This window comes from Apium graveolens, chromosome 9 (assembly GCF_009905375.1).
Source record: "Apium graveolens cultivar Ventura chromosome 9, ASM990537v1, whole genome shotgun sequence".
NCBI classification, from domain to species: Eukaryota; Viridiplantae; Streptophyta; class Magnoliopsida; order Apiales; family Apiaceae; genus Apium; species Apium graveolens.
The window spans coordinates 203,358,704-203,381,443 of NC_133655.1; the positions used below are offsets into that span (position 1 = coordinate 203,358,704).

General features: G+C 37.8%; 1 protein-coding gene and 1 non-coding gene across 2 annotated transcripts; one reads left to right on the forward strand and one right to left on the reverse strand.

Moving 5' to 3' along the window:
• The first annotated feature begins 11,841 nt into the window (after window positions 1-11,841).
• On the forward strand, window positions 11,842-11,948 carry LOC141688023 (small nucleolar RNA R71). The gene has a single exon (XR_012561493.1). It is a non-coding gene; the product is annotated as a small nucleolar RNA R71 (small nucleolar RNA).
• Window positions 11,949-18,678: 6,730 nt separating this feature from the next.
• LOC141685878 (uncharacterized) lies at window positions 18,679-21,256 on the reverse strand. The gene is made up of 3 exons (XM_074490955.1): window positions 19,757-21,256; window positions 19,240-19,332; window positions 18,679-19,130 (listed from the first exon to the last, which is right to left on the reverse strand). The coding sequence occupies exons 1-3, from the start codon at window positions 21,254-21,256 to the stop codon at window positions 18,708-18,710; spliced, it is 2,016 nt and encodes a 671-aa protein (XP_074347056.1). The 3' UTR covers window positions 18,679-18,707.
• Window positions 21,257-22,740: the final 1,484 nt, after the last annotated feature.

Genomic DNA, 22,740 nt, shown 5'->3' on the forward strand with positions numbered 1-22,740 from the left:
TCAAAAAATGAAGATCCAAGCTCCACCACTTACTATTTGGCAAGGTATTTATCTAAGCTTCCCCATGGATAGTTACATACTTCCTATAAGTTTAAGCTTCTAATTCCAAGCCAATCTTTTTTTATAAATCAAGGAAGAAGATTGTGAATAGTAACTTTAAAAAAATAACTTTAGTTTTCTTGAATTTTTATGAAAGTTTAAGGTTATACAAGCAAGGATCAAGGTTCTTTTAGGCATTCAAAGCTCTTGTGTTGTGTTAAGAAGCTTCAAGAAGGTATAAACTCTAAACCCTAGCTTTTAGTTTTGAGTATTTAGGAATGGTTATGATTGATATAGGATATGTGAAGCATGATGCTTGTTTGTTTAAAGTTTGGTTGAGTTGTAGAGGATAGTTGGTTTTGTAATGTTTTGGAGTTGTAATTCTTGGAGTATTGATTAATGAACTTAAGTATAGCTTAAATTCAAGTTTAAGAATAAGTATAAATTGTTAATGTTGAGTTGATTGGGGCTGTTATGATGTAGTACGGATGGAGTTTTCATTGGGTTGTGAATTGGGATTGATTGGTGGTTGTTTTGGAATGGTTTAAATTTGGGAAATCGCGTAAACATAGCCGTCGTAATGTCCGATTTACTTTAGACTGCTTTTGTTCATAAAATTAGGACCCGAGAACTCCCTGCTAGGTTTTGACCATTGCAATGTTTAGATAGTTCATGTTACGAGCTTCGTTTTGATATGTGGTTCGTTTGATTCCGATGTACGGTTTAGGAGAAACGGCCGTTTTAAGTAACGACGTTTCGCGAACGAAACATTACCCCTCACCTTACTTTGAAACATAGAATCCTTTATATATACTTTTGATTAAAGGGGATCAAAAGGTGAACATATTTCTAAACCGGGAGTCGATGTTCCCAAGTATAATATATATTTTTATATATATATGGTTATAGTTTTCAAAACTATTAATCGAATAAGGTTTATTCGATAACTTTAACTTTATTTTATTTAATGAATATTACTTGAATATTCATTCGAGGACTTATGACTCCTTTATATTATTTAATGAATATTACTTGAATATTCATTCGAGGACTTATGACTCCTTTATATTATTTAATGAATATTACTTGAATATTCATCTGAGGGCTTATGACTCAGTTTATATTATTTAATGAATATTATTTGAATATTCATTTGAGGATCTATGACTCCGATTATTTGCTGAGATATTTTCTTTATTTTATTAAGGAATAAGGTGTCGATAATCACACTTATCTTTGATTATTCAAATAAAGATAGTACTTTCGTATAAATATATCTTTGGTTATTTAATACTCATTCAAGTATAAGTTTTATAACTTCTACCTCAATTATTTGTATAAAGATTATTCTTTATGGGAATATTATTTAAATAATAATATTCAGATATTTTCTAATATATTGGGAGTAATTTACTTCATTAAATCAGCATTACTCTAAACACTCTTTAAAGTGTTTTCAAGTCTTCAAAATGATTTTTAAAAGTTAGAGCGGATCCCAAAACTCATTTTTTATATATTTAAGATCTTCCTTTTAAAGGGGATTTAAATACTCGCTCAAAACCAGAGGGATCCGGCTCTGTGGTGTATTTTATATTCGCAACAAGGTTGCGGTTTTGGTAAATGAATTGATTACTTACCCAACGTTCGGGAAGTAAGTCCATCTATTTGAGTCGGCACAAGCAACATGGGCTCAGTGGGCGTCCATGAAAGTGTAAGTGGCTCAGTGGGAGTCCATCAAATGCGTAAGTGGCTGAGTGGCAGTCCAGCATAAGGTCCTATTACGACCAGGGTGATGACCAGTGGGGAATTCGTCCATCTACTAGTAGAAAAGGTTACTTATTGGTATCTTTGCCTGATCAGCAAGATATCAGGTTTATGCCAAGGTTTTCTCCTTTCCAAAATTCATTGGATATTGCAACTCTGTTTATAATTTTCATAACAGAGGTTTTCAAGGAGTGTATGAAATGTATATATATATAGGTGTATATATATATCGGGACTTAATGAAGTATCTCATAACTTCATTATTTATAATGATATTTGAAGGATTGAATCTATTCAAGTCTTATCTTGTAGTTTCATCTGGGTGATGAACTTTTGAAACTGATTATAACTTGAACGGTGGTAGTTCAAGTAGTATTCGGATATAAGTATATTGGAGTATCTTGTAACTTCATCTTTTAAACTTATATCTAGTAAATGATTATCTTATGCATGACAAAGATTTTCACAAAAACGTTGAGACAAGGTTAGATATATGAGATCACCTTGCAACGATATTTTTATACAGTTATAAACTGGAACTCTATGTATATTATGCATGGAAGAGGACTTCCAAGATTTTGAAAAGTATATATGTATATATATACTGAATATTTTGCGACTTCATCGCATTAAGATATCAAACTTGGTTCATTTCTTTTGACCAAGACTTTCATGAGTACTATGAGAAGGCTCATATATTGTTAATCATTATACATATTATTTTGGTGGGCTTGCTGCTCACCCTTGCTTTCTTCTTTCATCACACAACAACAGATAGAAAAGATGAACAGGACCAAGCTCCCAATTCACGAGCGAATAGGAAATGTTCTGCAGTTTCCTATAGGCGTTGATGTCGCTGTAGCTGAGGTAGGAACTACCAATAGGCTATGCTTCAACTTTTGATGTACCAGATTTATGTATATATATATGAATTGTAATAATGGCAAAGAAATGTAAATTTATTCAGAAACCCTTTTAAGGTGTATTGGCAGATAATTGTGGAATAAAATGACTTATGATTATTTTTGGATATTCATCTCTGAGACTATAACTTGTGGTGTGTGTGTTTATTGTGGGGTCACGGTACAGAGTAGTTGATTGTTTATTAAGATTGGGTGTTATTAAGGGAAATGGAACTCGTGACAACCCGGATCCCCGACCCCGGATTTGGGGGTGTTACAAATTATGTTCAATTAAACTCACTCACCAATGTATGTTTACTTCTGAATGTTAAAACAATAACACTTAAATTTGTTAACTAATTATTAACTACAATTAACTACTAAAAGTAACCACTTAATTAACACTTCAAATTAACAATATTAAAACACTCATGAGATCACAACTTCATTACTACTTCCTTCAATAGTCATTGTTATTACCCTTAGCATGCAACAGTGATGATATTAATCGAATAACACGAAACTGATAAAAGCCAACTTTCATTGTACTAATACGATTCTACCAAACATCCACAATTAAGATAGAAGTTGAATAGGCATCAATTATGTTGAGTCCCTATATGTCTACAGAAATTGACAACATAATGAATTAAGCACAAGTTATTCCTTTTGATTACATAGGGCGAATAAAATGGTTAGAGTTACCCACTAATCATGCAACATCATACATGAACCTATGCTAGCATGTCAAGTTCTAAATCTCGAGATCCATCGTCGCTTCACAAGAGATTAACACCCTATCTTATATGTTCGCGAAGCACATAAGACGAATACGCACAACCAATACTAGATATCATACAATCATCACACACTAAGGTATTAAACAACTAACTAAAGAATTCCATAGTAAATCCGTTACGACCCCATGATCACGATTAGCCCATGATAGCACTTATCGTCATCATGGGTTCATATGAAAACATGATAAATAAATACAAGAGAATAATAACTAAACTAATTATATTAAACCAGAGTACGTCACAAGAGTAAATAGGTTCAAAGCAAAGAAAACTAGTATCCAACGTTACAACGAAATAAAGAATCACAAGAAAATATGCTTCCTCTTCGTTGCGGTGTGCTAAAACGGTCTTCTTCCTTATCTTCTTCGCTCCTCGATTAATACAATGATTCCACACCCCCGTGAAACGTCTCTGAAATCTACTTATATAGAAGTCCCATAAAACTCAGATTACTCAGAAGTTGAAAGCCAAACAGAAATAGGAGTCTAAAATAAATATTCTCAGCATAGCTGAACGGGCGCTCAGACCCCTACTGGAAAATGTCTGATTTTTGCTCCGTTTCTTCGCTGTAATCTGCTCCTCTCTTCCCTCTCGCAATGCTAGACACATGCCAAGGCTTATTATTGATGATTATTCCCCCGAAATGCAACTATTACCCTGAAATGCACAAACACTAAAAAAAACGCATCAAATACACAAAATACTTGATTTCAAGACACCAATTTAAGCCATTTTAAGACGTTCTAAGTGGTATAAAATACCACTTATCACACCCCCAAACTTAAATCGATGCTTGTCCTCAAGCGTCACAGACTCAAAAACAAATTAAAACATGCATGAATGCAATCTATATGAAATGCAGCGATCCCCCTTACTACGAACAAACGAACCAACTTACAACATCTCATCAAATGCAATTAGGCGACTAAAGATCAATGAAATCATGCCAACTAACATACAGCCAAAAATGTGGTGTGTGCAGATGCTTAACAGATATGCTCCGAAACTAAATCAATTATTATGACTCAACTATCATCAAGGCAATCACATGATTATACAAAGAATAAAAATTCTAGGCACAAAGTGACTTATAACACTACGAGAATCCTGGAGCTTATTACGGAATCATGCTTTTTATTAATAACAGTAATGCTTATTTGACCGTGCAATGAGTGAGATCCACAAAAGACTTATACAATGGTATCCATATAGCGAGCGTTAGGTTAACGGATCCCAGACTCTAAAAGCCTTAGGTCACTAGGCACAAAGTCCCCTAAGAACTTAATAACTCGAATACCAAAGAGCCCACTCGTGATCAATTATGCATAAACACATACTCTTTTTTTCATTTTTTCTATTTTTTTCTATTTTTTCTTCTTATTTTTTTCAAAATTTCTGAGCAAGTGCGTTTCGCTCCATCTTGCTCAACCCTAGACTACTCGCATAACATATGAGCCGACTACTATCCAATTGACGCCTAGCCACAATTAGCAACAACTTCCATTTTTTACTCCATTTTTTCTTTTTTATGCCTTTATCATTAAGAACCTATTATAAAATTCTAAGCATAATAAATAGATTAACCTCGAAAATAATCAGATCATAACAACAATCTAGTCCTTAAGCATTCTCTAAGACTTAGTGAAAATATAAGTGCTTCTAGCATGCATATCAACCTACATGACTCAACATCACTTTAATGCTATTACTACACTCGCATCAACATCACAAATCAGTCGGTAAATCATCGCAAAAGGGTTCATGGTATATGCATGAGCTACATGATATGATAAATAAATAAAGCTATAAAAAAACTATATGTCAAAAAATTATGCAACTATATGAACTAACTATCATGAATATGCAGCTATATGACACACACACAAAATATTCCTAAACTACCACCCCCAAACTTAAAATCTTCACTGTCCCCAGTGAAGGTAGTAGAAAGGAACACAGGGTATACCTACTCGGGGTCATCATCATCATCACCCTCAGTGGGTGGTGTATCAGGAGGCGGATATGCAGAGTCCTCACCAAAAACTGGCCATTGGATGTCAGCTCCAAGGCCTCGAAAAGCAGTCCCTAGCGCAAGGGTGAGCTCCTGAGCAAACCTGCTATGCGTCTCATACATAGCATCCATCCTCCGTGATAGCCTCCTATATTGGGCATCAGCCATCCCAGCACCCTCCTGAGCTCTCGAAGAACCAGCCTCATCACGCCTAGGCCTCGCCATAGTAGCACCTCGTGCTGGACGCCCTCCTGGAAGACGATAAGCCAGCTCATGCTCCTCGGGCTCACCACCGGTCCACTCCTGGATCGCATTCAGAGTCCCGGAATCTATAGGAATGGTTGGCAACTGCAACTGCTCATGAGACGGCCACTGAACTCCCACCGCTCGGCAAAGCTTAGTAACCGTGGATGCATAAGGGATGTTCATGTGCTTAGCTCCCCTCAAAAACTTCAGAATTCCTTGGTAGATGAACTCACCAAGGTCCACATAGTACTCCTCATTCAAAATTCCCCACAACAACTGTGCTCTCTCAACTGTGACCTCATGTGCATGCGAAGAAGGCGGAATATTAGCACAAATAAACGCATTCTATGCACTGGCATACCTGTTCATCGCGATCGCCGGAAAGTGACGATACTCATTAGTTCCAGTCTTGACGGTCCACACTGTGCCCGACCTACAGAGAGTAGCACAAATCAAATCCACGTCAAAATCCTCAACAGTTTTCTCGTTCCAGTTCTCTTCCGTGGGCTTCCTCTCTCGCTGCCCAATCACACGGCGAATCACCGCTGGGTGATAATCCACCGTCATCCCCCGGACCACAGAAAACCCATTCTTCTCGGCCTTCATGTTCACATAAAACTCGTGAACCACGCTCATCGGCACTGCTTCAGGTGAGTCACAAAAAGCTATCCACCCCTTCTCAACAATCATAGGTAACAACTCACCATCCCTCCCCGATGGTAAAAACCCCCTCTCCTTCAGAATCGGCTTCCCCAAAAGCCTAGTTTACTCCTCCTCTGCAGCCCTATCATTTAAACGAGGCCTCGCAGCAGTACCCCTCGAAGAATCAGCCGTAGGCACAGTGCTGCTGCTATCAATAGTCCTTGCTCTCTTGGGTGCCATTGAATCTGAATAAAAGTGCTTGTGAATTGTGTTTTTTGTTTGGGAGAGAGTTTGAGTGTAGAAGTTGTGTGGGAGATATATGGGATAGGTGTATGTATATATATAGGGAATGTATTAGGGTAGAATTTGATTAGGAGTGGGTTTATGGGTAAAAATCATGGGATAATGGGGAATAGGTCGTGGGTTTTATGGGCTGAAATTTATGTTTTTATTTTCTGATTTTTTTTTTATTTTTATTGAACTTAAAAAAATTTCATTCAGCCGACCCCTGAGCGGTCACTCAGCAGAGCTGAGCGGGCGCTCAGGGGGTCACTGAAAAAAAAAATTTCAGCCCGGTTTTTCTGATTTTTTGTGGTTTTGGATAGGTTATTAACTTCTAAGGGTTCCTATAACAACAAATCATGGGTTGCCTCCCACGCAACGCTTCTTTTTCGTCATTAGCTTGACGTTGTTTACCTTCCTCAAGTTGACAATAAAACGGCACTAACCACTTCTCGGTTTTCCGTGTCCCCATAGTACTACTTCAAACATTGACCATTAACCTTGAAAGCTTGGTCCGGATCATTCTAAAAAATCTCCACCGCTCCGTGTGGAAACACAATTTTGACAATAAAAGGTCCAGACCACCTTGATTTCAACTTCCCAGGAAAAAGTCGGAGACGACAGTTGAATAAGAGAACTTGTTGCCCCGACACGAATAACTTAGGATGTAGCTTCCTATCGTGCCACCTCTTCACCTTTTCATTGTACATTTTGTTGTTCTCGTACGCTTGGAGTCGAAATTCATCAAGTTCATTAAGCTGAAGCATTCGCTTCTTTCCAGCTGCATCTAGATCCAGGTTCAACTTTTTCAATGCCCAATAGGCTTTATCCTCAAGCTCCGCAGGTAAATGACATCCCTTACCATACACCAGTTGAAACGGGGACATACCAAGTGGAGTTTTGTATGCTGTTCTGTAAGCCCAAACAGCTTCATCGAGCTTTAAAGACCAATCCTTCCTTGACGGACAAACAACCTTCTCTAGAATGCGCTTGATCTCTCTGTTAGACACTTCCGCTTGACCATTTGTTTGCGGATGATAGGCAGTAGCAACTTGATGATTTACATTATAACGCTGCATCATAGAAGTGAACTTACGGTTGCAAAAATGCGACCCTTCATCACTTATGATTACCCGAGGCATTCCAAACCTAGTGAAAATATGCTTATGAAGAAAATTCAACACTGCTTTTGCTTCATTTGTCGGTAAAGCTTTGACTTCTACCCATTTTGAGACATAATCGACTGCCAGCAAGATGTACTGATTGTTGCAGGATGAGACAAAAGGCCCCATGAAATCGATTCCCCAAACATCAAAGACCTCGACTTCAAGCATCACATTTAACGGCATCTCATCCTTTCTCGTGAAATTTCCCACTCGTTTGCAACGATCACACCTTAAAACAAACTGATGAGCATCCTTAAACAAAGTAGGCCAGAAAAAACCTGCTTGCAGAATACGAGCTGCCGTCTTCTCACCACCATAGTGTCCACCATAAACTGTGGAGTGACAGTCTCGTAATATCCCCTCCGTCTCACAAAACGGGATGCATCTCCTGATGATCTGGTCAGCTCCCTGTCAAAACAAATATGGTTCATCCCACATATACCACTTCACCTCATGCAGAAACTTCTTCTTTTGAGCTGAGGTCAAATTAGGAGGCAAAATATTGCTGACAAGATAGTTTACAATATCTGCAAACCATGGCTCTTCCTCCTGAACTGCGAACAACTTCTCATCTGGAAAAGATTCGTTGATCAATGTCTTATCCTGTGAAGTAGACTCGGGATTCTCCAATCTAGAGAGATGGTCAGCTACTTGATTCTCAGTACCTTTCCGATCCTTGATCTCTAACTCAAATTCCTGTAGTAAGAGCACCCAATGAATGAGTCTCGGCTTTGAATCCTTCTTGGAAACCAAATAGCGAATGGCCGCATGATCAGTGAATACTGTCATTTTTGTCCCAAGCAGGTAAGATCGAAATTTCTCAAAACCAAAGACTATAGCTAAGAACTCCTTCTCAGTAGTGGTGTAGTTCATTTGGGCCCCATTTAAGGTCTTGCTAGCATAGTAGACCACATGAAAGAGATTATTCTTGCGCTGCCCAAGAACTGTGCCTACCGCATAATCACTCGCATCACACATCATCTCAAAAGGCTCTGTCCAATCCGGTGTTGTAATAACTGGCGCAGTGATTAAACTCTTCTTAAGAGTCTCGAATGCCGTCAAACATTCATCATCGAATTTGAAAGGCACATCTTTCTCAAGCAAGTTGCACACCGGCTTCGATATCCTCAAAAAGTTCTTGATGAAACGCCGATAAAAACCCGCATGACCAAGAAAACTACGGATTCCTTTCACAGAAATAGGTGGTGGGAGATTTTCAATGACTCCCACCTTGGCTTTATCCACCTCAAGACCCTTGCTAGAGACCTTATGCCCAAGAATAATGCCTTCACGTACCATATAATGACATTTTTCCCAATTGAGCACCAAATTAGTTTCCACACACCTTTTGAGCACGGCACAAAGATTATTCAAAAATTCATCATACGAATGTCCAAAGAAGGAGAAGTCGTCCATGAACACCTCGACATTATTCCCAATCATGTTAGAGAATATAGCCATCATACATCTCTGAAAAGTGGCTGGTGCGCCACATAACCCAAATGAAACTCTGTGAAAAGCAAATGTGCCAAATGGACAAGTGAAGGTAGTCTTTTCTTGATCCTCTGGTGCAATACAAATCTGATTATACCCTGAGTAACCATCCAGAAGACAATAGTACTCATGACCAGCCAACCTGTCAAGCATCTGATCAATAAATGGAAGAGGGAAGTGATCTTTCCTCGTGGCCTTGTTCAACTTTCGGTAGTCCATACATACTCTCCATCCTGTAACTGTTTGAGTGGGAATGAGCTCATTCTTCTCATTTGCTACCACAGTGATACCTCATTTCTTAGGTACACATTGCACGGGACTCACCCAAGAACTGTCAGAAATAGGATAAATGATGCCTGCATCCAGCCATTTCAGAATTTCTTTCTTCACCACCTCCTTCATGATAGGATTAAGTTTGCTCTGTTGCTCAACAGTGGGCTTACTACCCTCCTCTAGCAGAATCTTATGCATGCAATATGAAGGGCTGATCCCTTTGATGTCTGCTATGGTCCATCCAATAGCCAATTTGAATTCTCTCAAAATCCTTAAGAGCTTGTCCTCCTCACTACCTGAAAGGTCAGATACAATAATAACAGGTAAAGTAGATGCATCACCTAAAAAAGTATACCTCAAGTGTTCAGGCAATGGCTTGAGCTCCAAGGTAGGTGCTTCCTCAATTGATGGTTTGAGCTTTCCTTCAGCATTCTTGAGGTCATAAGTACCAAGAGATTCAAACGGCATGTCCAGCTTTCGCCTCTAGGGAGAAGCATTAAGATATTGTAATTGCTCGTTGCCATCTTCATCAACACTATAAAAATCCCCCACTAAGGCCTTTTCTAATGCATCAGATATTAGTATATGATCGAGCTCTGAAGTAACCGCTGAATCAATCACATCCACTTTTAAGCACTCCTCATCTTCTGTAGGAAATTTCATTGCTTTGAATACATTGAAGGTCACATCCTGATCCTGCACCCGCATAGTAAGTTCACCTTTCTGCACATCTATCAAGGTACGACCAGTAGCCAAGAAAGGTCTTCCCAAGATTATGGGAATCTTCTTATCTTCCTCAAAATCCAGAATAACAAAGTCTGCAGGAAAGAAGAGCTTATCCGCCTTGACTAGCACATCCTCCACTATGCCCCTTGGGTAAGTAATAGAACGATCAGCCAATTATAGAGACATGTAGGTGGGTTTCGGATCAGGCAAATCCAACTTTTTAAAGATCGACAACAGCATCAGAATGATGCTTGCTCCCAAATCACAAAGGCTCTTGTCAAACGACAACTTGCCAATGGTGCAAGGAATGGTGAAGCTACCTGGATCTTTAAGCTTTGGAGGTAACTTTTGCTGCAGCACAGCGTTGCATTCTTCCGTTAAAGTAACGGTTTCAAGGTCATCCAGTTTCACCTTTCTTGAAAGAATACTCTTCATAAACTTCGCATAACTAGGCATTTGCTCCAGAGCCTCAGCGAAAGGTATATTGATGTGAAGTTTCTTGAACATCTCCAGAAACTTACCGAACTGCTTATCCAGCTTTTGTTGTTGCAATCTATTAGGGAAAGGTGATGGAGGATAGAGCTGTTTCTCCCCTGTATTACCCTCAGGAAGAGTGTGTTCAACAGTAGTCTTCCTTGGTTCCGCCGCTTTCTCCTTTTGCTTAGCTTCTTCATCTCTAACTTCAGCCTCTCCTTCTTTTGCCTTTTCAGCATCAGCAACTTTCCCAGACCGTAAGGTAATAGCCTTGACTTGCTCTTTAGCTTCCTTCCTGCCTGGTACTTCCGTGTCACTTGGAAGTGTTCCAGGTTGACGATTGAGCACTGCATTGGCTATTTGACCGATTTGATTTTCCAAGGTCTTGATTGAAACCGCCTGACTCTTGCACAACATCTTAAGTTCCTCAAAATCAGCACTAGTGGGTGCAGCTGCACTTCCCTGTTGAGGATATGATTGCCTTTGAGTATACTGCTGTGGTTGCTGGAATCCTGGTGGATTGAACTGTTTACTCACACCTTGCTAATATGGTGGCTGAATAGCATTCTGATTATTACCCCAGCTGAAATTTGGGATTATTTCTGTTGTTAGGATGATAAGTAGTTGGCATAGGCTGCTGTTGTCGCTGATAATTGTTCACATACTGAACAGATTCATTGACAAGAGAACACTGATTCGTAGCATGAGAACCTGCACAAAGCTCACAGACCATAGCTATTTAATTCACTCCATAGGTAGCTAGAGAATCGACGTTCATAGACAGCGCTTGGAGCTGCGCTGTAATAGCGGTGGCTGCATCGACTTCCAGAATACCTGCTACCTTCCCAGGCATCATCCTCTGAGTTAGGTTTTGATGCTCATTTGCAGCCATAGCCTCAATAAGATTATAAGCCTCAGTATAGCTTTTGGCCCATAAGGCGCCTCTAGCTGCTGCATCGAGCATGGGCCGAGATTGGGCCCTCAAACCATTATAGAAACCAGTGATTACCATCCTATCGGACATTCCATGATGTGGACACTTTCTCAACATTTCCTTGTAGCATTCCCAAGCTTCGCACATAGATTCTGTAGGTTGCTGCGCAAACTGAGTAAGAGCACTCCTCATAGCAGCAGTCTTTACCATTGGGTAAAACTTCACCCGAAACTTTTGCGCAAGATCTTGCCAAGTAGTGATGGACCCAGCTGGTTCAGAATGTAACCAGTCCTTAGCTTTATCCCTCAGTGAGAATGGGAAAAGCCTCAGCTTGATAGCCTCATCAGTTACACCATTATATTTGAAAGTACTGCAGATCTCGAAAAAATTCCTTATGTGCATGTTGGGGTCTTCAGTTGCAGCACCTCCAAAAGAAATAGAATTCTGCACCATCTGAATAGTGCCCGGCTTGATTTCAAAGGTGTTAGCTTGAATAGCCGGATGAAGAATGCTTGACTGAATGTCATCAATTTTAGGCCGAGAGAAGTCCATAAGAGCTGGATCGGCCGGAACAATACGATCACCCATGATTACTGGTTCTTTCTACTCACTTCCTGAATCCGAATCATCAAAATCTATCTTCTCCGGAATATCAAGAACTTCGTCTGTCTCCTCAGCTGTATCTAAAGTCCTCTTGCGAGTACGAGAACGAGTTTGCATAAATGCTCGCTGAAGTACCTGAAACACAACCGGAAACAATAAGTAACACGTCTTAATCACTGAGTCCTAACGACCAATGATGGTAAGTACATAAACTAAACAAATACGCCGAGTCCCCGGCAGCGGCGCCAAAAACTTGTTAGGGCGAAAACACGCGCTAATATTCACGCAAGTATACGCGTTCGCAAGTAGTATAAGATATAAATCAGAATTGTTCCCACAGAGACTCAGACTAATTATGTTCAATTAAACTCACTCACCAATGTATGTTTACTTCTCAATGTTAAAACAATAACACTTAAATTTGTTAACTAATTATTAACTACAATTAACTACTAAAAGTAACCACTTAATTAACACTTCGAATTAACAATATTAAAACACTCATGAGATCACAACTTCATTACCACTTCCTTCAATAGTCATTGTTATTACCCTTAGCATGCAACAGTGATGATATTAATCGAATAACATGAAACTGATAAAAGCCAACTTTCATTGTACTAATACCATTCTACCAAACATCCACAATTAAGATAGAAGTTGAATATGCATCAATTATGTTGAGTCCCTATATGTCTACAGAAATTGACAACATAATGAATTAAGCACAAGTTATTCCTTTTGATTACACAGGGTGAATTATACGGTTAGAGTTACCCACTAATCATGCAACATCATACATGAACCTATGCTAGCATGTCAAGTTCTAAATCTCGAGATCCACCGTCGCTTCACAAGAGATTAACACCATATCTTATATGTTCGCGACGCACATAAGACGAATACGCACAACCAATACTAGATATCATACAATCATCACACACTAAGGTATTAAACAACTAACTAAAGAATTCCATGGTAAATCCGTTACGACCCCATGATCACGATTAGCCCATGATAGCACTTATCGTCATCATGGGTTCATATGAAAACATGATAAATAAACACAAGAGAATAATAACTAAACTAATTATATTAAACCAGAGTACGTCACAAGAGTAAATAGGTTCAAAGCAAAGAAAACTAGCATCCAACGTTACAACAAAATAAAGAATCATAAGAAAATATGCTTCCTCTTCGTTGCGGTGTGCTAAAACGGTCTTCTTCCTTATCTTCTTCGCTCCTCGATTAATACAATGATTCCACACCCCCGTGAAATGTCTCTGAAATCTACTTATATAGAAGCCCCATAAAACTCAGATTACTCAGAAGTTGGAAGCCAAACAGAAATAGGAGTCTAAAATAAATATTAAAATTTCCCGACCCTACGCGGCCGCTCAGCATAGCTGAGCGGGCGCTCAGCTTTCTGCGCGGCCGCTGAGCATAGCTGAGCGGGCGCTCAGACCCCTACTGGAAAATGTCTGATTTTTGCTCCGTTTCTTCGCTGTAATCTGCTCCTCTCTTCCCTCTCGCAATGTTAGACACATGCCAAGGCTTATTATTGATGATTACTCCCTCGAAATGGAACTAATACCCTGAAACGCACAAACACTAAAAAAAACGAATCAAATACACAAAATACTTGATTTCAAGGCACCAATTTAAGCCATTTTAAGACGTTCTATGTGGTATAAAATGCCACTTATCAATATGGGCATCAGTTAATCCATCATGTCATTGATTAGTTTCTTCATAGCAAGTTAATGCTTGTCCAGGGTGTGTTCCATGGGTCTTCCAATGTGATAAAAGGCCTTCAATTGAGCTTTATACACCTCTATCACATCATTATAGACCTCTTGAGGAGTGGGGACCTTAACATTGCTACCCAAAATGGTCACATAATCCTCTCTAAATTTCATTAAGGCCTCCTCCATTGTGGTTGTGAAGTCATTAAAAAACCATGCATCCACATTACCATCTGCTTCATCTGCAATCTTCTCATATTGCTCTTCAACATCCTCCTTGTAAGAAAGTAGAATAGCTTGATAGTCTCAGTTTAACTAACTTGTAGTAAGGAGTTGTGGGTGATATTGGCTAGGCTTGCAAGTTGCTCAACCAAAAGGTCATTGACTATTATAGGGAGTTGTGAGGGTTGATGAGTAGCGTCTGAGGTAGAAGGTTGGTCTGTTGTGTTTGAGGTGTTTGGGATGGGGTAGTAAATGTACCTGTGACAGGAGTCACATTTGAACTCACAACTTGAGCTATGGTTGTGATAGTGTATTGTTCACCACTATTGGGAACCTCCATTTGAATTGGAGGGGATTTGACCAGGTCACTATCATGTACCATGACCTCAAACCCTTGTTCCTCTTTCAAGGAACTGGCACTTGAATGTGCTATGTTTGCCTCCTCAATGACTAGACCATTATCAATTGGACTCCTAGCTTCAATTGACAAAGGAATTTCAGCCAGGGTTGTGAGGGGAGTTGTTCCTACTTGAGAAACCTCTAATAGATTTAGAGAGGATTTGAGTAGCTCCCCATCAAGAGGGCTACCCTTAAACCTAGCAGATTGTGAAGATTGTAGTGCACATGAAGGTGATAGAGTAACATGTACAGGGTCTTCAGTAAAAACTGATGAAACCCTTGTGTTTGTGATGGTGTCATCGATCAAGGTCTCCCTCGGCATGTAGTCTCTCACATATAAATATTGTTTCTTAGTGGTGATCATAGTTTATTGAGCAGTGTCACTAATTTTAGCAAGGCTTGAGAAGTAGATTCAAGCCTTTCATTAAAAGAAGAAAAAATTTGGGAAACAAGAGTGGAAATTTCAAAATTTATTTTTGGAAGCTCCCCTTGAATGGATGAGGGAGTTTCAACAGATATGCTCTCATTATGTGTGCCATCCAAATTGCTTCTTTCGACCTCTTACGAGTGCTCAAGAGGTGGTGCAGACTCTTTACAGGATGCAGTGGGGAGACTGCTTTGTTCAATAGTGACACCTTATAGAGAAGGTGACCTTAGAGTCTGTTCATACCTATTTGTTATAATGGCATCTTTTTGAGAAGATGCAGAGGTGGCCATTTGAGTGGTCAACTCAGCCTTCCTAGACTTATTTAGCTTTCTAACCAGGTTTGACTCAATAATTGTTTGGTCCTCACCAATCTCATAAATAGTAACCATAGGAGTTTTCTTTCTCTTTTTTTTACTAACTCCACCCTGTTGAGGGGATGAAGTAGTTGGTTCCTTAACTTCTAGTGGTTTTGAAGAAAGGGTCTCATTTTGGGAAGGCTCCTGTTGGTTATCCTGTTTTTGTACTACTACAGGTGCAGGAGCCATGACTGAACTATAAACAGCACGAGACCTCATGTCAGGCATAGTATAAGGGTAGCTTCTAAATCTCTCTAATATAAGGTTAGTCACATTTAAGGCTACCTTCACCTGATTCTTTGTAATGAGTGACCCAAATAAGATTTTGGACATCTATTTACAATTGCCTATTTTACTTTTATCAATTCCATCAATCAAATGAATGTCTGCAACTTTATAATTTAAAGTAGACATCATGAACCTAGGAAAGAAAATTTCCTTACCTCTACTTATCAATGGCATTGTGAGCTTCGTGCCGAGTTCTTCCAGGATCAATAGATCAACATTGATAGGCTTGTTGTATGCCATGGAGAACACCAGCTTCTGTACAATATTACATATGTTATCATACCTAGTCTTCTTGCATGTGAAAGCTGTCACAATGGAATAAAAAAGAAAGGACCATTCCCCCCTCAGATGTTTCTTATTCAGGATGGCAAGGTTGATATTCTCAATGTAGGTTATGAAATCTGCAAACTCAGCCAGCTCTTGTGCTGTTGGTACCTCCACCATGCTGTAACGCCCCCAAATCTGGGGTCAGTAATATGGGTCGTCACGCAATCCTTCAATCATGTGTAACCTGTATTGAGTCAATAATCCAATAACTCCATATCACAGACCCCCAATCTCATACATACACACACATAAGTTATAGCCTTAGAAACGATGTACATAATGTAATCTTCTTTTATTACAACTCAAATGTACTTTACAGGATCTTAAACAATTATTCGTAACCTCTACATGAAGTTATAATAATTACTACTAACATCTTATACCTATATGAATACTCTGGTCCACTTAAGAAAAAGCTGTAAGAGATTCTCCCCACGATTTTAAGTGACTAAGTCCCACGTCGGCATGCTAGTAATTTGTTGTGTTGTCACATTTAAAATAAAGCAAGAGTGAACAATAATGCTCAGCCACAATAATCAACAATATGAAAAGACTGTTAAAGAAATTATATTAATCCGTATAAGGATATGTATTAATTCAAAGTAGTTTCTCTTGATGATACACACCTCTTTTCAAAACAATTCTTTGATTAACTTATTAGTCTTCAAATACCTTAGTGGTAAACCCCGCACCTAGGCTTGGGTTACGGTATTGAATCTTAATTTTAATTGGAAGAATAGGACATTTACTGGAGATACCACATATGATGATCAGTTGTAAGACGAAAATCTATAACCTTTTCTACTGGTATAAGGATGACACCTTCGTATCCCGGTTATCAACCTGGCCGCATTCGGGCTATGTGTCCCATTTCGGGTATGCACACACTTCACGGGTTCCTGAGTACATCGAGTACATTCGCTTGCGGTACCTTTGATACTCTCCCTAGTACTCATAGTACTAGAGTCTACCCCCTAGTCCTTGGAAGAATCCTATCATATCCCGAGAACTCGAACCACATCGAAGTTCCCCAAGCATTTTGCTTCTTGATAGGCACATCTCATCTCGTTTTTATATATGTATGTACTTCCGAGAATTTTCGGAGGAAGCACTAAGATAATGTGAGTTGACCGTTGTCAACAGATAAGTATTTAAGGGAGGTTTTCTTTTGACACTATAGTCAAAATATTTAAAATATGTCGAGATAATTTTTTTTGACAATCTAAAAGTATTAAACTGATTTTCTAGAGTTCAGAAAATATTTTAAAAGTAGATTTTTCGACTTTCAAATCATATTAAATCATTAAATAAATATTTAATAATTAAATAATAATAATTAAATAATTAAACCAAGAATAATTCTATTTTTAAAAGAATATTTGAACTAATATTCCTCAACTAATTTATTTTTAGGAATTAAATAAATTTATAATAATATTAAATAATTATATTTAAAAATAAAATAATCGTTGGAGAATATTTCTCCTACGTAAATGAATATCTGTAATAATATTCATTGCTCGGGTAATTAAATAGAGTTGAGGGAATACGATCTTGGAAATCATTTTAAATAAATTCGAGGAATATAAATATCTCGCGAGAGGACATCAAGTTCCTTGGAATAAAATAGCTACAGACTTTTAATTGTCCAAAATATCTCTGGGATGATTCCCCGGTTTATACTTTATAAAAACTGACCGACTTTCGGTCTTACAATTTGTACATCACGCTCTATTATAGCGTTAAAATATTCTATGATATATTCATCTTAAACTCAATCGTTATTGATACGTAAAAACTCGTATTTTACTATCATGGCAAACATGGCATTCGTACAAAAACAGTAAAAATCAATCACTACACCATATATTGGCTATTGCAAGCCCAAAAAAACGTTGTATTAGGGGTCGAATGTGTTGCAATATCATCTATTGTAACATTTTATCCAAAATTCGGTGTTGCATTTGCTGCCGTTGCAATAGACCCCTATTGCAACATGTTGTGTGTGTATTGCAACATTTGTCAAGTATTACAATAACCCCATGCTAGAACACTATTGTAACATTTTTAGCATTTTTAGTAACTTTTTTTTAGTGTTACAATATCCTATTGTAACATTTGTCTGCAACATTTATAACCCTGTTGTAATACGTTTTATATTTTAAAGCAACAATTGTATGCAACATTTGAAACCCTATTGTAATACTTTTTAGCTTGCAAGGCAACAGTTGTATGCTACATTTGAAATCCTATTGTAATAATTTTTTTGTTTTTGGGCAATATTTCTGTGCAACATTTAGCCATATATTGGAATACCAGCTGTTACCAGAAATTCAAACATGCATATATTCTCTTGAAAATAATATATCCAACTGCAACTCAAAATAACCAACTAACCATCAAAATAACAAACCAAACATCTAGTTTAAAGTCGAAACAAAGTCGATAAACACCACAAGTCAGAACATCCATAACCAAACATAGTTCAAGTTCAAGGATATATAGTCTACTTAATCAGCTAGCTAGTTAACAAGTACATTAAAGTATCCAACCAAAAGTTATTAAACAGCTAGCTAGTAACAGGAAATCACTGAGCATTTATGTCTTCACCCCCCTCACTCTGGCCTTCATCAACATCAGAATATAGCTCTTGAACAGCAATATCATTAAAATCAGGAACTATATCCCCCAATCTGCCTATTACCTTTGACAGTTTCTCCCGAACCTTTTTGTCAATGATCTCCTGCATTTCAGTAAGAAGTTCCTCCTTTATTGACTTTTTCAAATCAGCAACATCAATACTAGCACTAGAACTCTGACTAAATGCTGGCACATCTAGCTTAACAGTTTTCCTCGTTCGGCCTGATCTTCCAATAAGCCAATTCGGTCCATGGGCTGGCTTTTTTGATTTCTTTTCTGTGTGAGCACTGTTGTTTGCCCCATGAGAACCATCTTCAATATCATGTTGAGCATGTCCATTTTCATCCTTGTCATCGGTAGGAATTGTAGTCTGCCAAATATTGAGGGATCAGAAAATACAATTAAGTTTAACTAGAGCCGAGCGATAATATTTTTTTTACAAGTGCAAATTTATCAATTTTGTCAAAGTGATCTTTTACCTTGTATTTACGTCCTGGCTTTCGTTTACGAGTTTCAACGTAAACAAGATCCGAGGGAGCTGGTTCTTTAGGTTCGATTTTGTTCTCAGCTTTCTGCCAGCAGAATGGAATTGAAGTCATAACATTAAAAACTATAGAATGAAACTAAGGAAATATAGAATTTGGGATTTCATAAGCACATTAAAAGTTATACTACTACTTATGATTTTTATTTATTTATTAGACCAAGTTCAACCAGAATATATTCAAGACTCCGAAACTACATACATTTTCTTAATAAAAGTAACACCGTGCTTTAAACATGACTTACTATTTTCTCTCCAATTTGCGCAAAACTTGTACGACCAGCTGTGTGTGTTTCTACAATCAAGGCACGATTTTCTGAAGCAGTCTTAGATCATCTCTGACAATTAAGTGAAGTGAACAAAGTATTAAAAAACAGACTACATAAAAAAAGGTTGAATATTATCTAGTTGAGCGATATCAATTTATATACCTGAATCGCCTCTTATCAGACCTCCTCTATTCCCGTTAACATTTCAGGACTTTCTCCCATTTCCACTTCACCATTAAATCGCCTCTTATCAGACCTCCACTTGTGGTTAGGAGGCAGAAATTTTCTATGGTTCAAATACACAACTTTCCTCGAATGTTTCAAATAGGTTGACGAGGTCTGATAGTGGCATGAAGGACATGCTAAGTGCCCTTTAGTGCTCCAACCTGATAAGACTCCATATCCAGGAAAATCACTTATCGTCCATAGGAGGCTTGCGTGTAATTGAAATGTACTATCACGTCTTGCATCGTAAGTTTGTATTCCAACTTCCCATAATTCATTCAACTCTGCAATTAACGGCTGCATATATACATCGATATCGTTTCCAGGTTGTATGGGGCCTGGAATTAAGGTAGAAAGAATTATATATTCTGGTTTCATGATTAACCAGGGGGGAAGGTTGTAATTAACAAGTATGACTGGCCAGGTACTGTGAGAATTACTCATTGAACGATAAGGATTGAATCCATCAGATGCTAAACCTAACCTAACATTTCTAATTTCTCCAGCAAAATCTGGATACTTGGCATCCATAGACTTCCACCCCAGACCATCAGCTGGATGCCTTAACCTCCCATCCCTCTTTCGTGCTAAAGCATGCCATGTCATTAATCTAGACAATTCAGTGTTTAAGAACATTCTTTGCAGCCTTGGTTTCAAAGGAAAATATCTCATCACCTTTACTGGGATTTTATGTTCCTTTGACACATTATTTTTTTCACTACCAGTATCCTTATTTTCAACTTCTCTCCATCTTGAAGCTTCACACGTTTTGCAAAAATCCAGTTTTTCATTTTCACCCCAAAATAACATGCAGTCATTTGGACAAGCATGTATTTTTTGGTAGTCCAGACCTAGATCTTTAATCATACCCTTTGCAGCATTAAAAGAGGATGGTACATTGCAATTTGGGAAAACTTCCTTAATCAACTTAAGCAAATCGCTAAATGCTGACTCACTAAATCCGTGAATACACTTTAGTTGGTAGAGCCTAACTATGAAACTTAATCGAGTGAACTTAAGACACTCAGGATACAAAGGCTGCCCACCCTCCTCAACAAGCCGGTAAAATTTTTTTGCATCGTCATCAAGTCCCTTTCTAACTCCATGTTCACTATCATTATTACAATTCTCATATGTGTTACGTATCATTGCCTCTAACTCATCTGCTAAACCCATACCTATATCACTGTCCATGTTATCATCGACATCATTATTCTTATGGTTTGACACTTCATAAATCCATTCAGTGGACTGTGGACAAACACCATTGCAGATGAGATGTTCCTTTATAACGCTTTCACCATACCAATAACGATTACTACACTTTCTACAAGGACATTTCAACTCATTTCCTGATGCATATTCAGAAAATGCATTTGTAATAAAAGCTTTAACCCCCATCCTATATTTATCACTATATCTTGGAAGTGTTACCCATTTTTCTCCTTCAACATCCATTCTCTACATGATTATTCAACAAAAAATAAATTAAACAAACAAACAGTACTTTATTATGCTTGACAGGTCGTTAACACAAAATATGACAACAAATATTCAAAGAGTTATACTAGCAGGGCATAAACACAAATTTAGAACAAATTCAACTAGCATCATAAAACAGGGCATAAACACAAATTTAAAACAAAAAGCAGAGCTCATAAATTTAAACTAACAAGAAACCCAAAAATTATACTAGATCATAAAAACTCTCAAATAACAGAGCACACACACAAATTTCAGAGCCTTCACACAAATTTCAGTAAGAAAAAAATTTAAAAATCAGTAACAGCAAGAAAAATCTAACCTTCAAATTAAATAACAGCTTTAGCTATTTATAAAAATAACCTTCAAATAACCTGCCAAAATGCATGTCAAAAAATAAATGTGGGCTATATATACATATATATACATATAATCAACAACTTCTAATGCAACTTCTATATGAATCAATTTAATCTATAATCGATTTTACCTCTAATCAATTAAATGTATTATACCTCAAATCGATTTTAGGTATCATCAATTTTAACACAAAGATGAGTATCGAGAGAGAGAGAGAGATGAGTATAGAGAGAGATGAGTATCGAGAGAGAGAGAGATGAGTATAGAGAGAGATGAGTATCGAGAGAGAGAGAGAGATGAGTACCTGTGCTGTGAGAGAGCGAGAGAGATAGAATAGCTGTGAGAGGGTGAGAGAGATAGAATAGCTGTGAGTGAGAGAGATAGAATAAATTTTGGTACTAATTTTGCCCGCCAATCTAACCCGCCTAAATATTTCGGTCAATTTGACCAAAAGTGTAACTGCTATTGTAACATATTTTAAACCGTGTTGCAATAGATTATTTGTTTATAATATTATTTAAAAAGCATTAAATCACTGCAACACTTTCCTATCTTATGCAACATATTATAAAACATTGCAACAGATAAGCAACTATTTGACCTACAGCAACACTTTATGCAACAGAAATGTACTTGGGGCTTGCAATAGCCAATATATGGTGTAGTGAATCTTCACAACACAACAGTATATGGAGCAGGGTTTGTAAACTTGCCTTAGTGCTACGAAGTGCACGGCCTCGGTTTTTCGGATGACAACCTATAATAAAGGTCACATTCTAGGTTAGCACCCGACTAACATCTCGGTTTAACTATGAATTCTTACCAAGTCCATCTCGAGTCTTAAGTGTACGAGTGAGAAAACGCGCGTCGAAGCATCCTTTTTACGCATTTTCTCCTTACGCGTTTTTCACTCGAACATTTTTAAAAAATCGAAAAATTTAAATTTTAACCCGATTATTTTTAGTACATTTTCCTTACTTTCTTAGCTAGTTTTTCCAATTTTTCCAAAGTCTTGGAATATTTTTAAGGGTTCCAAAAATGTTCAACTTGTAGACCAATTTTCTGCAGTTTTCTTTCGTGTAAGTGTTTTACTAAAACGG

Excerpts from the sequence above, each read along its gene's own strand:
- LOC141685878 (XM_074490955.1), bottom strand. The coding sequence starts at position 21,256 with ATGGATGTTGAAGGAGAAAAATGGGTAACACTTCCAAGATATAGTGAT. Across the intron at positions 19,333-19,756 it reads TGTTAACGGGAATAGAGGAG|AAAGCTGAGAACAAAATCGA; the intron begins GTCTGATAAGAG and ends TTCTGCTGGCAG. Across the intron at positions 19,131-19,239 it reads AGCCAGGACGTAAATACAAG|ACTACAATTCCTACCGATGA; the intron begins GTAAAAGATCAC and ends AATATTTGGCAG.